This window comes from Mesitornis unicolor, unplaced genomic scaffold (genome assembly GCF_000695765.1).
Source record: "Mesitornis unicolor isolate BGI_N332 unplaced genomic scaffold, ASM69576v1 scaffold4788, whole genome shotgun sequence".
Lineage (NCBI taxonomy): Eukaryota > Metazoa > Chordata > Aves > Mesitornithiformes > Mesitornithidae > Mesitornis > Mesitornis unicolor.
This window is the reverse complement of record NW_010203725.1, coordinates 40,154-53,694: the sequence shown is the minus strand read 5'-3', so window position 1 is coordinate 53,694 and position 13,541 is coordinate 40,154. Positions and strand designations below refer to the sequence as shown.

General features: G+C 42.3%; 1 protein-coding gene across 1 annotated transcript in view; it reads right to left on the bottom strand.

Moving 5' to 3' along the window:
* The window catches only part of STAB2 (stabilin 2), a gene marked incomplete at its 5' end in the record, with an annotated part of 76,249 nt that overhangs the window by 23,086 nt on the left and 39,622 nt on the right, over positions 1-13,541 (bottom strand). The window contains 13 exons of the mRNA XM_010190803.1: positions 1,531-1,604; positions 2,151-2,276; positions 3,785-3,861; positions 4,980-5,025; positions 5,975-6,070; positions 6,612-6,807; positions 7,319-7,414; positions 8,545-8,595; positions 9,119-9,256; positions 10,292-10,423; positions 12,945-13,052; positions 13,166-13,258; positions 13,436-13,513. Coding sequence (XP_010189105.1) covers positions 1,531-1,604; positions 2,151-2,276; positions 3,785-3,861; positions 4,980-5,025; positions 5,975-6,070; positions 6,612-6,807; positions 7,319-7,414; positions 8,545-8,595; positions 9,119-9,256; positions 10,292-10,423; positions 12,945-13,052; positions 13,166-13,258; positions 13,436-13,513 — 1,311 coding nt within the window. The remainder of the gene's footprint in view (positions 1-1,530; positions 1,605-2,150; positions 2,277-3,784; positions 3,862-4,979; positions 5,026-5,974; positions 6,071-6,611; positions 6,808-7,318; positions 7,415-8,544; positions 8,596-9,118; positions 9,257-10,291; positions 10,424-12,944; positions 13,053-13,165; positions 13,259-13,435; positions 13,514-13,541) is intronic.

Below are 13,541 nucleotides of genomic sequence, written 5' to 3'. Positions count from 1 at the left end.
CATCTTGGTGGCAAAACTGGCTAAACCCTTAACTTGTTTCCTTAATTTTTTTCTGCGTAGACTGGTATTCCCCTCTCTTCTCTTCCTTCCCCCTGTTTTTTATGTGTTTTTTTCTTACGTGATGAAAAGTATCTTCAAAACCTGCATGGAATTGTGTCCTGATGCTACTGATGGCTTCCCAGGCAGCTGTAATGCATTTGGCACTTGCATCACAATTACTCTGTTTTGCACTTGCGGTTATCACAAAGATGAAAAATTGACATGGTTGCAAAGAAATGTCTTCTCTTCCTCTTCAGTTCACTGCTCAATGGTTCTCAATTTAGAATTCACATCTAATGTGTAGGAGACTGAAAATTCAAGAAGATTTTTGCAGCAGAAATAAAAAGTGCTAGGCAGCGTGATAGCAGTGCTTTATGTACCTGGATGACTGAAAGCCCTACAGAAAGCAGGCACATTTTTGTCCCGTAAATTTGGCTCTGCAGCACTGAGATTTTGTAGTGGAGGTTATTATTGCTTTGATGTTAGCTATATTCCCATGGGTAAGGAAGTATAAATAATCATGTTGCAGCTGCTACTTCTGTCTCCTGCGAAGGTGTATGTGAGAAAAGAACCATCATCTGTCTTGTCTAGACAGATAGGAAAAGGGTTAAGAGGCTCTGTGCTCCCACCAGAAATGTACTGACTTGCAAATGACAGTCAAGGCAAAAAGTTAATTGATCGGCAATGACAAAAAGGGCTGATGTGGTTATTGCCCCTCCTGTCCCTGGACAACTGGGAAGCAGGAGGTGGCCTCTGGTTGCTGTTTCCTGCATTGCTCCTGAAGAAATACTGTTGTGCGGTGCTCACAGGAGGATTACAGTCCTGCCAGTGTGAAACTATGGGGTGATGATAAGAATTCTGCAGTCAGGGTGTCCAGCTTCTCCTGAAACCATTATAAAAACAGAAACACTAATCTGTGTCACTTGATTGCCTGGGCCGATTAATTTCTCCTTTCCCCCTTTGTACTTTTATATTTCTCTTTCTTTGGTGAGTATGAGGTACTTCTGCATGGGAGACACAGAGCAGCAGAGGAGTGAGTGGATGCCAGTATGCTGTAACCCCTAAATGAAAACTATGATTCAGGCTGTTTTATTGCCTTGCGAATATGCTTGAGCGATGCTGGGAGAAAGGCTAGTCTGAAACTGAATTTTTCTGTGAATGGTTTCTGTAACAATGAAAGAAATATTATCTGGCAGTACTCTGAAACTGACAGCTTTTCACATCAAAACCTCCCAAAGGTGGAAAATCAACTGCTTGAAACAGAAAAACACTGCTTTCTTCTGCAGTTTCAGATTTCTTTTACTGAAATTCATTTTTTCATGTTTGTGCATGCTCCACTTTAAATACCCTTTTGAGAGAAGCATATACTTTTCACAATTTTTATGAAATCAACTTTAGCATTTAAAAACAAAGTGGAGATGGAGAACTCTCTCTTTACCCAACTGTAAACAGTTGGCCAGTCTTATTTATCTGCACTGACAAAGTACTCACTTGATTTGGTCCAGTCTGTGTGCATTCTGCATTTTTATCGCATCCACCGTGGTTGTCCAGACAAGGGTTGATTTCTTTATAAATTAGAAAGAGCATTAAAAAGAAAAAAAAAAAGAGAGAGAGAGCAAGAAAAGGAAAACCCAAGAGGGGAGAATTTTAAGTAAAGTGTGCTAGGAATGAAGGTTTATGACAACTGTGAATCAATGAAACTTATTCTCTTAACTACTTAATATCTCAATCTAGGTCTTGCAGTTGTCTTGCTGAAGGCTAAAACCCTGCTGTCAGCATTTCTAAAACCATAGCTGGGGAGCAACAGTGTGTAAAGTCTTTAAGTTTGCAATGGTCAGAGGAGCATGAGTGTATCAAGCTGCTAAGATGGGCCCATCTTTGTTGAGAGGTAGATCTTTTTTAAGAAGCTCTGGTGTTACAGCACACTGCTGTAGTTGTATGGTTTGCAAGTAGCATCAACCATGTGGCAGGTAGAGATGTGTCTGACATTCGGGTCTATGGTATCAGGAAACTGCACTTCTGTGTCATAGTAGAAGGGTCTTTCATCTACTGGAAAATTCACTCCCGTAATTTTCCTCCATGTGATAACATGAGACATTGCAAATGCTCACCGATGCAGACTATGCCATCTCCAGTGTATCCAGCGTTGCAGACACACACTCTATTGCCAGGCGTTGTTCTTCTGCATTCTGCCTTGGCTGAACAGCCACCGTTGCTGGTCTTGCAGGCATCAATAGCTGGACAGTGACAGCAACCCAGATTAAACCAATGTGCTTAAATGGCTTTTAATTTTTCAGGTTAAGCTGCCTCTATGTTTTAAAGGGATTTGCTAAAGTTTTCTGAACACAGAATCTTTCTGATTTAAGAGGCTATAGACTTCATTAGTGCCAGATATTTAATACATCTTGTTGAATACAAGAGGGAAAGCTGAGAAGATGCTTCTAGTCTGGAAGGCAAGAATTCATCTGGGACTGACTTTCAGTAATTTCCCATCTTCTGATTCTGCCCTTTCCAAAGAAGCACCAAAAAGTGGATCTTTGTGTTCTTCTCTAAATTAAATGATAATTTGAAGCTTTCCCTTAGCTTGCCTTTTTCCGCAAACAGATCACATGCCTTCTTTTGCAGGTGGAATGAAGTTTAATACCACTCAGCCCTCCTGTGACAAGAAGTCTTGGTGGTTATTCAGGTGGATACTTGTTCCATTTCTCTAACTCTGGATGAGTCGGAGGCTTGCAAATTGAGTTTGCTTGGGTTCCCTGAGAGCAGGGAGGGGGCCTTTTCTGATCTGCAGTGTGAATCAAATCGGCCCAAACACTGCTTCAATTTTTGTCTCAAATGACCCCAAATTGCTGTTTCAGCAGCTGTAACAGCCAGACTGGGGAAATGACTTGTCCTGTAACTGCTTTTGCCCAGGAGCCCTGTGTAGGGGAATAAGGGTGAACACAGAGCCACTATTGGTGACCTGTGTCACACAGCTCTTTCTGCACATGGGGATTTTCCCACTAGTAGATTAAAATGGATTTGGATGATTCGTACCAGAAGAGAAAATGAAAGCAGCCAGAGGGAGAGTGCTAAAATCTTGGATTAGGATCATGCCAGCCATTGTGAGCAGACAAATATGCTTCTGTTCCCAAAGGCATTAGTATTTTAATCTGCTAAGGGTTAAGCAAGAAAACTGCAAAATTAATTACAATCGCTGTAGCTGGAAGTGGCTTATTTTGTAAGTCTGGATATCCCAGACTCTTGGAGGAAGATAAGGATAACCTAAGATAAGCTGCTATTGCCCCTTTCTAAGGGTGTCTTGCATCTTGCACCCCAGAAATCTGTGCAAGCTCAGAAAGCTGAGGAAATGGCAGAGCTCTACAGCTGCCAATAGCTGGAAGTGCTATTGTACCCAGAGTTGGCCTCTCTTTGCTGGGAAAAAGCGTAAAAGTCATAATCCAGGTTTCATTACTCTGCAAACAATGGGGCCTGGGTTGTGCACAGCACCTTCCCTTTTCTCTGGTGTCCCTTAGCACAATGCCTTGTAACTTGGAGCTTTTGAGCCCTTTGTTTGCTCTGAGTCCGCACCTGTTGGGCTCTTACTTGTTTTGAGCAAACTGGCAGCAATTTATGGTTTTTTAACTGGTGCATAGGGAAGTGCTCATCTTTCACCAGCTCCACCATGATCACAGAGTGCTTCAAGCATATATGTACGTATAATTTGTTTTTTTTTTTCAAAAGGGAAGAAACAATGTCCACTTGCCTGTGCAGAATGTCCCATTCCCCTCAAAGCCAGCTGCACACTTGCAATAGGCAGTGCCATTTGACAGGAGAAGGCAGCTAAAGAAATAAAAGGAAGGAGATGACATTAAATAAAAAAAGTTGTCTTCTGTACAGCCCTTGCTTCTGTGCATTGCTCCAAAGGTAATGTCACATAGAAATAACAAGGCATTTAATCATACAGCATGATATAGTTACAATCATAAAAATGAACCTAGTTGGACCAAGCTTTCCAAATGCATTTTGGATGTATTATTTTAAGTATTAAAAATGCATGCTTTGGTCACCAAGCGTCCTGTTTTCTCATGCAGAACTCCAGAAGCTGCATGCTTGCTCTCCCCAAAAACCACGCACAGTTTTGTTTGTGTGCACACAATTTATTGAGGGATAAAGCAGAATGGATGTGCAGGAGTGGGAGCCAGGCATCTGAGTCCTCTAGGTTCAAGTTTGGATTTTTTGTACAGTTTGGCTTTCCGTATGCAAGTGTGGATTTACTGCCCCATGAGCTCTGTATAATACAGGGATTGCTCCCTGGTGTCACTCAGGGACAATGTCACAACACAGCCAGCATGATCCCATCCTTTCTTCCCACCTTTGCCTTGCCTGCATCTATGCTCGTACCTATAGGGATATGGCATTGGATGAATAAGGCTCAAGAGAAGAACAGTTTGCTTCTCCTGTCACAAACATAGTCTTGATGCTAGCATGTGCAGGATTCTCCTGAGCAAATCTGCCAAAAAAGCCTGGTAAAACACCACTGCTGTGAACTGCAGTTTATGAACACATGAGGGAGAGAATGATCCACATCTGGGAAAAAGGGGATTTGCCTCTCTGGTTTGTCTGCTTCTAGAGAAGAGTTGTGGCTGAAAATGAAGAATCTTTCTAGCCACCTTTCTCAATTTTTTAAATATCTTTGGTAATGTGAATCTTGCTGTATGGTCAGTGTTGGGGGGTGGGTGCACTTCAGTAAATGGCTCAGTGGGGCTGACTTGCTCCTTTGAAAACTGGTCCGTGTCCCAGAATGTTACATTATCGCTGCTCCTTATCTCTGTGGTGGAAAATGAGAGTGTTGTCTATGCTGCTGAGAAGTCTTCATGATGAGCAAGATTATGGTTTTTGCCTTGCAAGATATCTCCCTTTTCTCCCCTCTCCTCCAAATAAGTGAATTTCATACATACTTAGCACTGGTATGGCATGAGGCGTTACATGCGTCATCTTTGATTTCTGCAAGAAGAAAAAAAAGTAGAGATCAGAACCTTTTGGGTCAACATCCTTCTAGTTTCCAGTCTTCTGTTCCCACCATACAAAGCTGGAGTTTGTTACGACTTCTGCACCAGACAACAGCACCCTTGGTCTGTATAGAGCCTCCATCTGTGTAGATCAGTGGTACAGATACCACTTAAATTCAGTTGCGAGAAAGAGGCATATCAACATATTGCCAGGAAAACATTTCACCTGTTGTCATTTATCTGTATCTAGTCTGGTGAGTTTTGCACTTTATTAGTTTAATTATGTAAATGTAGGTTTTCTAAAGGAATTGAAATTTGCTCAGATATAGCAACTATGAAGTTTACTTCATTACTGTTTTTTCCCTGACCAAATTTAAAACTGATATTGAATGCTATTGTTAACATGCTTATACCTTTATTATTGTATACTGTGATATGTAGAGTTCTGAAATAGTTATTTAATACAATTTAATTATGTCTAAATAAAATAAAATTTAATTTTATATAAGAGCTGTATTAAACAAAACCAAAATGATTTATTTACTAATTTTTATTGTATTAGCAAGAACATAATTTAATATCTGGTGTTGTATAGTTAAATCAACTTACTGAAGCACGTGAGAGGGTTTTGATCTGAGGATCAAAATGTGATGGATAACTTGCCTTGACAAGTGGGATATTCTTTTGAGATGGGTACAGGGTGACACAGGTAGAGAATTAGCTAGGTAAGGCATTTAAGTCTCATGAGCAGTGTCTCAGCCGATTCTCTATTAATATGGTGATTAACTGCCGTAGCACAAGAGTGGCACCCATATTCCACTAGCACGTGGGAAGCTACTAGATATCTGGTAGTGCACTGGGATCTGATCATGGCCGTAGTTCTGGCATTTACCAAAATGCTTACTTGCTCAATGCCCCAGAAAAAAACAGGAAGGGATGCTCACTGGTCTCGCATGTTACCCCTCTCCAGCCAACGTTGCATTCACAGGAGCCGTCACCATCGATCCCACTGCTGCATTTCCCGTGGACACAAGCGCACACTGTGGGGAGAGATGGGAGGAAAGCACTGTCCCTGGGCAGGGTAGCACTGTGCACAGCCAGACAGCAAGGGGAAGGAAGGGCAGGAGGAATGGTCCAGGCATCTGCTGATGCCATCTTCTGCTCTAGGTTATTTCAAGAAATGCTTTGGCTTGTGCCTATTGGCTTCTACCTACAGAACAAATCTAAATACAAAATGTGCTTATCTTTTCTTTATTCCCAAATACAGGGACTGAAACTGTATTTTAATGGAAAACCGTTGGCAGAAAAGCAGTGATAAAGAAGATTATTCTTGCTGGGTCCTGTTCTAAGCCTGTAGCATGCTGGAGTGGGAGGCATCATCCCCAAACAAGGGAATAGAGAGAAAATACCATAATGGGGAAAGAAAAGGGGTTAATGATGTTTTTAAGACTGGCCTCTTACCCTGAAAGTGATGCACCTTTCCAGGATCCAGAATGGACATGGTTAGAAGATCTAAGGGGAAGGTTTTGACATCTGACAAGCCTAATGAAGATGCCTGTGGGGTTCAGGGATGCTCAGTACCTTGATCACAGTTGTGGCCATATTTGCCTTTGGTGCAGCTTTCACAGGCTGTACCCACAAACCCCTCTCCGCACTCGCAGACGCCTGTGCCGTTGATGCCGTCAAGGCAGATGCCGTTCCCAAAGCAGGCGTTCCCTGCTTTCCCCGGGCAGGGCTGGCACTGCTGCCCAAAGAAACCTGCGCAGCACTCCCTGGTCTGGAAACCAAAAAATGCTGTGCTGAGGGTCAGGATCAGGCTAGAAAAGATGGCAGCAAGCACATGACTGCTGGGTATTGTCTCTTGGGACTGCTTCTGCATGGAGGTGAACTACAGATCTGGATTTTTAGCAGTGCTTCAGCTCTGCTGGTCTCTGGCCACACTCCTTACTCTACTGGGGTTCAGGCTGCCACCCTAAGTCTTTAGTGTAGGACCCAGGTGCCCTCCACCACCCAAGGAAGAGGTGGATGAGATTCCTGGAGACAAGCATGGGGTTACTCTTCCCAAACGTGTTCTCCCTCTGCTCCCCATCAGCTCCCAGACCTCCCTATGCTGCAGCTATCAGCAGCATTAAACCTTCCAATTTCTGCTGCATCCAGAATAAAAGGATATAAATGTATTGTCAGGGACTGACTTGACATGCTGTGTGTGTTTAGCAGGGATTACAAAGAGGGTGAAGTTTGTGGATGGGGGTTCCTGGTTTTTGCTGTAACAGAAATGATGTACTCACAATGATGGTTTTAGCACACTTTGGCTGGCACCCAATCTGAATGGTGTACAATCTCATGTCGTTTTCTGAGAGGATGCAGTATTTCTTCTCCCCTGCCTGAACAAAAATTGGAGAAACAGCTGCACTTCTGAGTAATATTGATCAGCTAGTTTAAAATGTTTTAAAAAAATGGGACATTAACTTTATCCATGCTGTGCACTGACTCACACATTCACAATGAAAATGAAGGAAGTACTTTTAGAAATAAAAATGCATTAGCTAAATGACTTTTCCTAGCAAACACATGATCAATTTTATTCAGTGTCCTGTGGCATTTTAAAGATGTCTAATACTGCCTTTGCTCAGAAATGAACATGACTTTTTTTTTTTGAGGTTTGAAAAAATTTCTTTTTTTGACACATTTCCTGTTCTTCCTAATTCTTATTGGAAAATTGAGTGTCAAAGTTCTGCAAAAACAGGTGGTGAAACATTATCTTCCAGGTCTGGACACAATTGGGAAAGATTGCTCACAGAAGATGACTTGCCAGTCTCATTGTATGCTTGTTAGGAGGCTGAGATAAGCATCCATCCAGCTGCTTGTTGTCAAGGAAATGTTAAATTTTTTTAATTTTACCCATGAGTACTTCAGTTTGGTTTTGCCAGCCAATTACTTTAATAGGGTGGATGGGACTTGATCTGCTTTGGAATCCCATTACTGGCATAATTGGGAACTATAAAGGAAAATATACTTGTATAATTCCAACAGCAGGGCTTTCCCCAAGAAATTTAGATGTCAAGAAATTCTAGGTCTGATTGTGGTTGACAGGGACCTGCCTAAATATCTTCAGTTCTCACGTAACTTGTGGCATATTGCTGAGGCCAGGTTGAGTTTGCCCTTCTGTACATCTCTGATTTGAGGGGCTAAAAGCTGCCCTCCAGACTATGCTCAAGTCCCCCAGTTTTCATGGTAGAGGTAACCTTTGCAGTTAGAGGAGGCTTCAGTTGTCCCAATGCATATTAGAAACAGGTCTTTCAAGATAAAATGATCTTTAAGCTGCCCTTGATTCTGCTCCCTTGCTTCCAGGGTGGATCGAATTTGTTGACTGTAAATGATGTATGTAGCAAGGTGAAATAAGTATGCTAGCTTTTGTTGAAACTGAGACAATTATATTAAAAACAGGTTTGGAAGCATCTATATTCAGTTTGGATTTTAAAAAAATAAATAGCGTTAATGATAAATTACTTACTATTTCTTTTGTTCCTGGGGGACAACTTGATGGCTGGGAACAAATTCTGCACTTTTCCTTAAGCAACACAAATGGGAAGTAGTTAACAGATTGCATAGAGCTGCAGACAGGTCGTTTGCTAGAAAATGCATAATGTCCAGCAGTATTTCTAAATCTAGCCCTCAGGATGCATAATGAGGATAACCCCTTTGGTAAAGATGGTGAAGGTAGCTGGACTGCTCAGCAAGGAAGAACCAGCGGTTCTGTAGGGACACCCTTTGGGAAGCCTTCTCCCAAGGGGAAGGAGAAGTAAAGCTTTTTTGGATATTTCTCTTTGCTCTTCTAAAATAATTCTTCCCAAAGACCTCCTCATCAAAAGCATAATAAGAGGCAAGTCTTGAACTTGGACGCATTTTGTCAGTACACCGGTTGCGACACCAAAACAGTCTTATTAGGTGCTAAAACTCTAGTAGGAATATTCTTAGTGGAAAATGCATGCATTCCTTACTGGGAAATACAGTGCCACGTATCCTGGAAGTTTTATCTGTGTTTGGCTATGTATCTTTCTGATGGGCCTTTAAACCTCTATATGAACAGAATCACTTACGATGGTCACGGTATCATTAATATCACATCTGTTCTTCTGGATTTCCAGTACTTTTCCCAGTCCATGAATAATTCCTTTATCTGTTGCAACATTTGTGTAGCTTATAGGCGCATCATTTATGAAGAGCTGCAAAAGAAATGCAGTCAGTTAGCAGTAGAGCTGTTTGGTACCTATATGGTAACTAGAGCAGTGGCAAGCGAAAGGAGGAGCAATGTGCAAGCCTTACTTCAGGAAAACTGAAGAACATGGTTAATGTCACGCACTTGCTTGCATCCCGGTTGCTGCAATTAAGAGCTTCACTGGACTGCAGGGCGTGAGGTGGCGTGCAGCCTGTTGAAGTTTCTTAGCAATTGGATTTGGCAGAGCAGCTTTTTTTTACCATGGAGTGAAAAGGTTTTGAAGTGGGAGCATAAAGCAAGCCAAGAGCTGGGTTTGTTGTTGCTGGGGAATGACGGGCTTCATGGGAGACCTCCCAGCAAGTTCTCCTTCAAGAAAGACTTTCATAATCTCACCCCACACTCCCATTGTGCCCTTGCCGGCCCCACAAGCAGATGTTCCTTCTCTGTGGGCAGAGCGAACAGCAAGGCTGAAACTGCTTTTGTGAGAAGCTTTCTGTCCTCCTTTGCCTATTCCCAGAGGGAGATCTGGGACAGAGAAGAAGGAAGACCAAGTTCCCTTCCCAGCTGTGCCACAGAATGGGGTGTGTTGCTTAAACTTGCTGTGCCCAATTTTCCCATGAGTGGTGTTGAAAGGCAATTCATGTTTGTTGCCAAGTTCTTTGAGCTCTTAGGATTGAAAGTAGAGTAAATCCACAGAAAACAAAATTAATGTTTTATAGTTTAAGGTTTCTAATAGCTTTTGGAAGTCAGATTAATGACTGCTTTGCGATGCAAGCTTGTAGCTGCTAGAGATACATGTCCACCACAGTAGCTACTAAAATGTAATGCTAAGTTGGAACTGTATAACTGCAATCAAATTCAATCAAAGATTCTTTCAAGGGTGCCTCTGAATTAAGCAGATCTGAGACATTGTATTTGAGTGCCATCTTTTGTGCTATTAAGCCCTAGGAAGCTTAATTTTGACTGCGTATTATTTAAAGTTGAAGCTGGATTCATAAAAAGCAGGAAACCTGTTTCTCTGAGCAAGTGCAGAAAGCAGTACCTGGTCGTTGTGGAGGAAGAACCCAACCTGGTAGGAGAACCCCAGCATGGTCTCCCTGTGCATGCCGTTGTGCAGGCTATTCTTCAGGAGCTTCTCATCCAGCACAATGTGATAGCGGATTTGACCTTCATCCTACAAACACGCAGTTAAATTCAGAATTATGTAACAAGACATAGAAAGTTCTTTGGGATAGTTTTTCTGACAGGGTATAAGCCAAACATAGCCTGAATATGAGGAGAAGCTTCTCCATCTGGAAGTTTATTTCATATTTTTTACTGTGGAGAATCCACATTCCTGTCTAATGAAACTTTCATAGATTATGGGGATGGAAGTCTATTGAACAGGTGGGAATAAGGTTTGATTGTGCATGGTAGTGTCTCTTTCTATGCATAGGGCTGGCTGACAGATACACGGAAAGTTAGATTACTTTTTAGGACTCTGAACTTCATGAGCCCATTTGACGTCAAAAGTTGTGCTAGAGACACACCTGGTAATTGGAAAATTTCCTATGCCTCACTGAAAAATTAATACATTCTGTCATTGATGTGGTGAAATTATCCTCTGTACCTCAATTTTGTGAGGGCTTCCCGAGCCTTCTGCATCTTGTTCCCAGGGAGGGGATACTCAGAGCTCTCCCTGACTTGGAGAAATGGGATGTGTTCATGAGAAATTAGTAGATGTCAGAGAAGCTGGGGCATTTAGTGTGTTTGGAAGCTGCCTAGCCAACAGATATAGTGCTGCTGCAGCTGTATGTCTTTGCAATAAAAAGTACTTGTGGGAAATCCTGTTGCTTTATGTCCCCTGTTCTGAACGTTCATACTACTCTTCAGCTCCTTCAAAAGTGTATGAAAGCATGATGTTGCCTGGCTTTGCCCACAGAGTGAAGTAGTGGTCTTTACATCTTGTAGGGTAGGACCCATTCTATTTGATTTCCACAGATTTGACAAAGAAATATGTGCAGGCAATAAGGTGGAAACTAAGATACAGCTAACCTCCATCAGTGCCCAACCCTATTTAATCCTCCTGACTTGAATGCTTTAGAGGAAAAGTTAACTCTCATCCATCTTCATTTCTGTCTTTAATCACCAGCAGAGTGAGAACAAAACCTTGCTTCATCAAGGCCAAGAAAGGGGATCTTTTCCCTGTGCCAAGCTCTTCCCTATGAGGCAGAGTTCTCCCAAGGTTTTTCATAAAGAGGATAAGGCTTAGGCAGGCTTAACCTTATGGTTGTTGTCTGATTTGCTTTGTCAGATTGCCACACCAGGCATGGCTGGGAGGATAGAAGAAAGAAGAAATGTACTGGTAAGTAGTGGAAGTGAAAAGGATTTCTGTGTGTGAGTGACCTGAATCCAACAGGACTGATGTCTTAATGCTACCTATGTGTCTCTCAAAGTTTGTTATAAACACTTCTTTGAGTCATGCGGAAATGATGATGTTGTGTCATGAAACTAACTAAAATAAGTGTTCAAAAGTAATTTGAACAGATGTCACTTGGTTATGCATGAATTCTTCTGGTGAGACAGCAAGTGGGATTTTTGCTGTGGGTATGCCAGTTGGTAGTAAATGTTTTGGGATGAGTCATTTGAACTCTGTGCTCCTCAGCTTCCTGGCTGTAAATGGAGACTATGAAAGTAGAGACAGAGTGGAGCAGGGTAGATATTTATGGAGGAGACAGGGAATTATTAATGTCATTGAGCAAGTAATGGGCAGAGCTTCCTCTGCAAGGTGTGGCTTTCAATATTCACATTAGATAAAGCTGTCTCTAACTAGAGCAAATGCGAAGAAAGGTTCTGGGATGATGCAGGAAACAGATAGCTTATCTTGGGGTAAGGATATCAACAGGGCTGTGAAGGCCATTTGGTCCTGTAAATAAGTCAGGGCACAAATACCACACAGAGAGAAGCTGTTTCAGCTAAAGCATATTCCTGGCATAAGGGCAAAGGGATATAAACTGGCCAGAGGTGTGCTGTCAAAATAATATAAACTGGCTCTGGGCACAAGGATTGAGGCTGACAGGGGAGGTGGGATGGACATGTCCATGCTGGTGGGAGTAGCTGGTGGCCAGGTTGGGCTTGAGCCTGGTGTGGGGCTCCTGGGAGGGTGCAGCAGCAATGGGATTTGTCCAAGGAAATTTTTCTGAGCCCTGGAACTGGCCAACAGTGCTTGTAAACTGGGATTAGAAACTGAATGTAGCTGGGCGATAGCATTCCTACAGGAGTGATGAGGGCAAACAGCTGGATAGTCTTAAGAAATAGTTGGAATATTTTGTGGCATTATTGAATGATGGTGTTGCCAATGATGACAGGGGACTTGTTCACCTAGGAAACTCATTTCAGTGTTAATCCTGGCCATTCCTGTACTTATCTTTGGGATGGGTGGAAAAGATCTACTAATGAAATGCCTTGGATATTATTAACATAGTTTTAATCTAGAGAAGGACAAAACCCAGAACAAATAGCTAAGGTCTTCTAGTGGACCAGGATAATAAAGGTGGATTCATCCCACCTCATCTCCTCTGGTGGTAAAACCAAAATCAAACTTGCTGGATCTCTGGAAAACAAATCTGTCTTCCTATTTCTATGTTCTCTCAATCCATCCACTTGAAATTGAGATGAGATGCTGAGTTAAGACACATCCTGTGAATAATACGTACCAGAGATGCAGTCTCTTTATCCTTTAGATAATTTTCTATGGCATCATTATTTGGGGCAAAGACCGTGTATGTGTTTGCAGCTTCTATTTCATTTGCCAGGTTGTACTGCTGTTGTGGAACACATAAAACCAAATCAGAATTGCCACTGATAGTCTGACACCAATGCAAATGCAAACAAAGCAGAGAACTGTTTCTCTTCTTAAAATGGTGTGAAAGCTTACAATAATATAGCCCCTGAAAATGGAGTAATCGGGCATTTGCTCCAGGCGGGCCAGCAGCCTTGGCATGACGGTGCTGCGGAGGGGAGTCAGAACCTGAAAAGGGAGCAGATATCCCAGCTCAGCGCATGAGCGTACACTGTGGTTACATGTGTGAGGATTGGATGCAGGAGAAAATGCCGTTCTGCACAAATACGGTTTTTACAAGAGCTGTTAACTATTTTCTACTGCTTGTGGTGCAGAGGAACAAATCCTCCCTATGCGGCCGTGTACCTTATCAATAATGTGTATGATCCCGTTTGTGGATGCAATGTCACCAGCCACGATGTGAGCACCCTCGAGGGTGAGGTTCTGAAAGAGGGAAAGGAGAAAGGGTTTG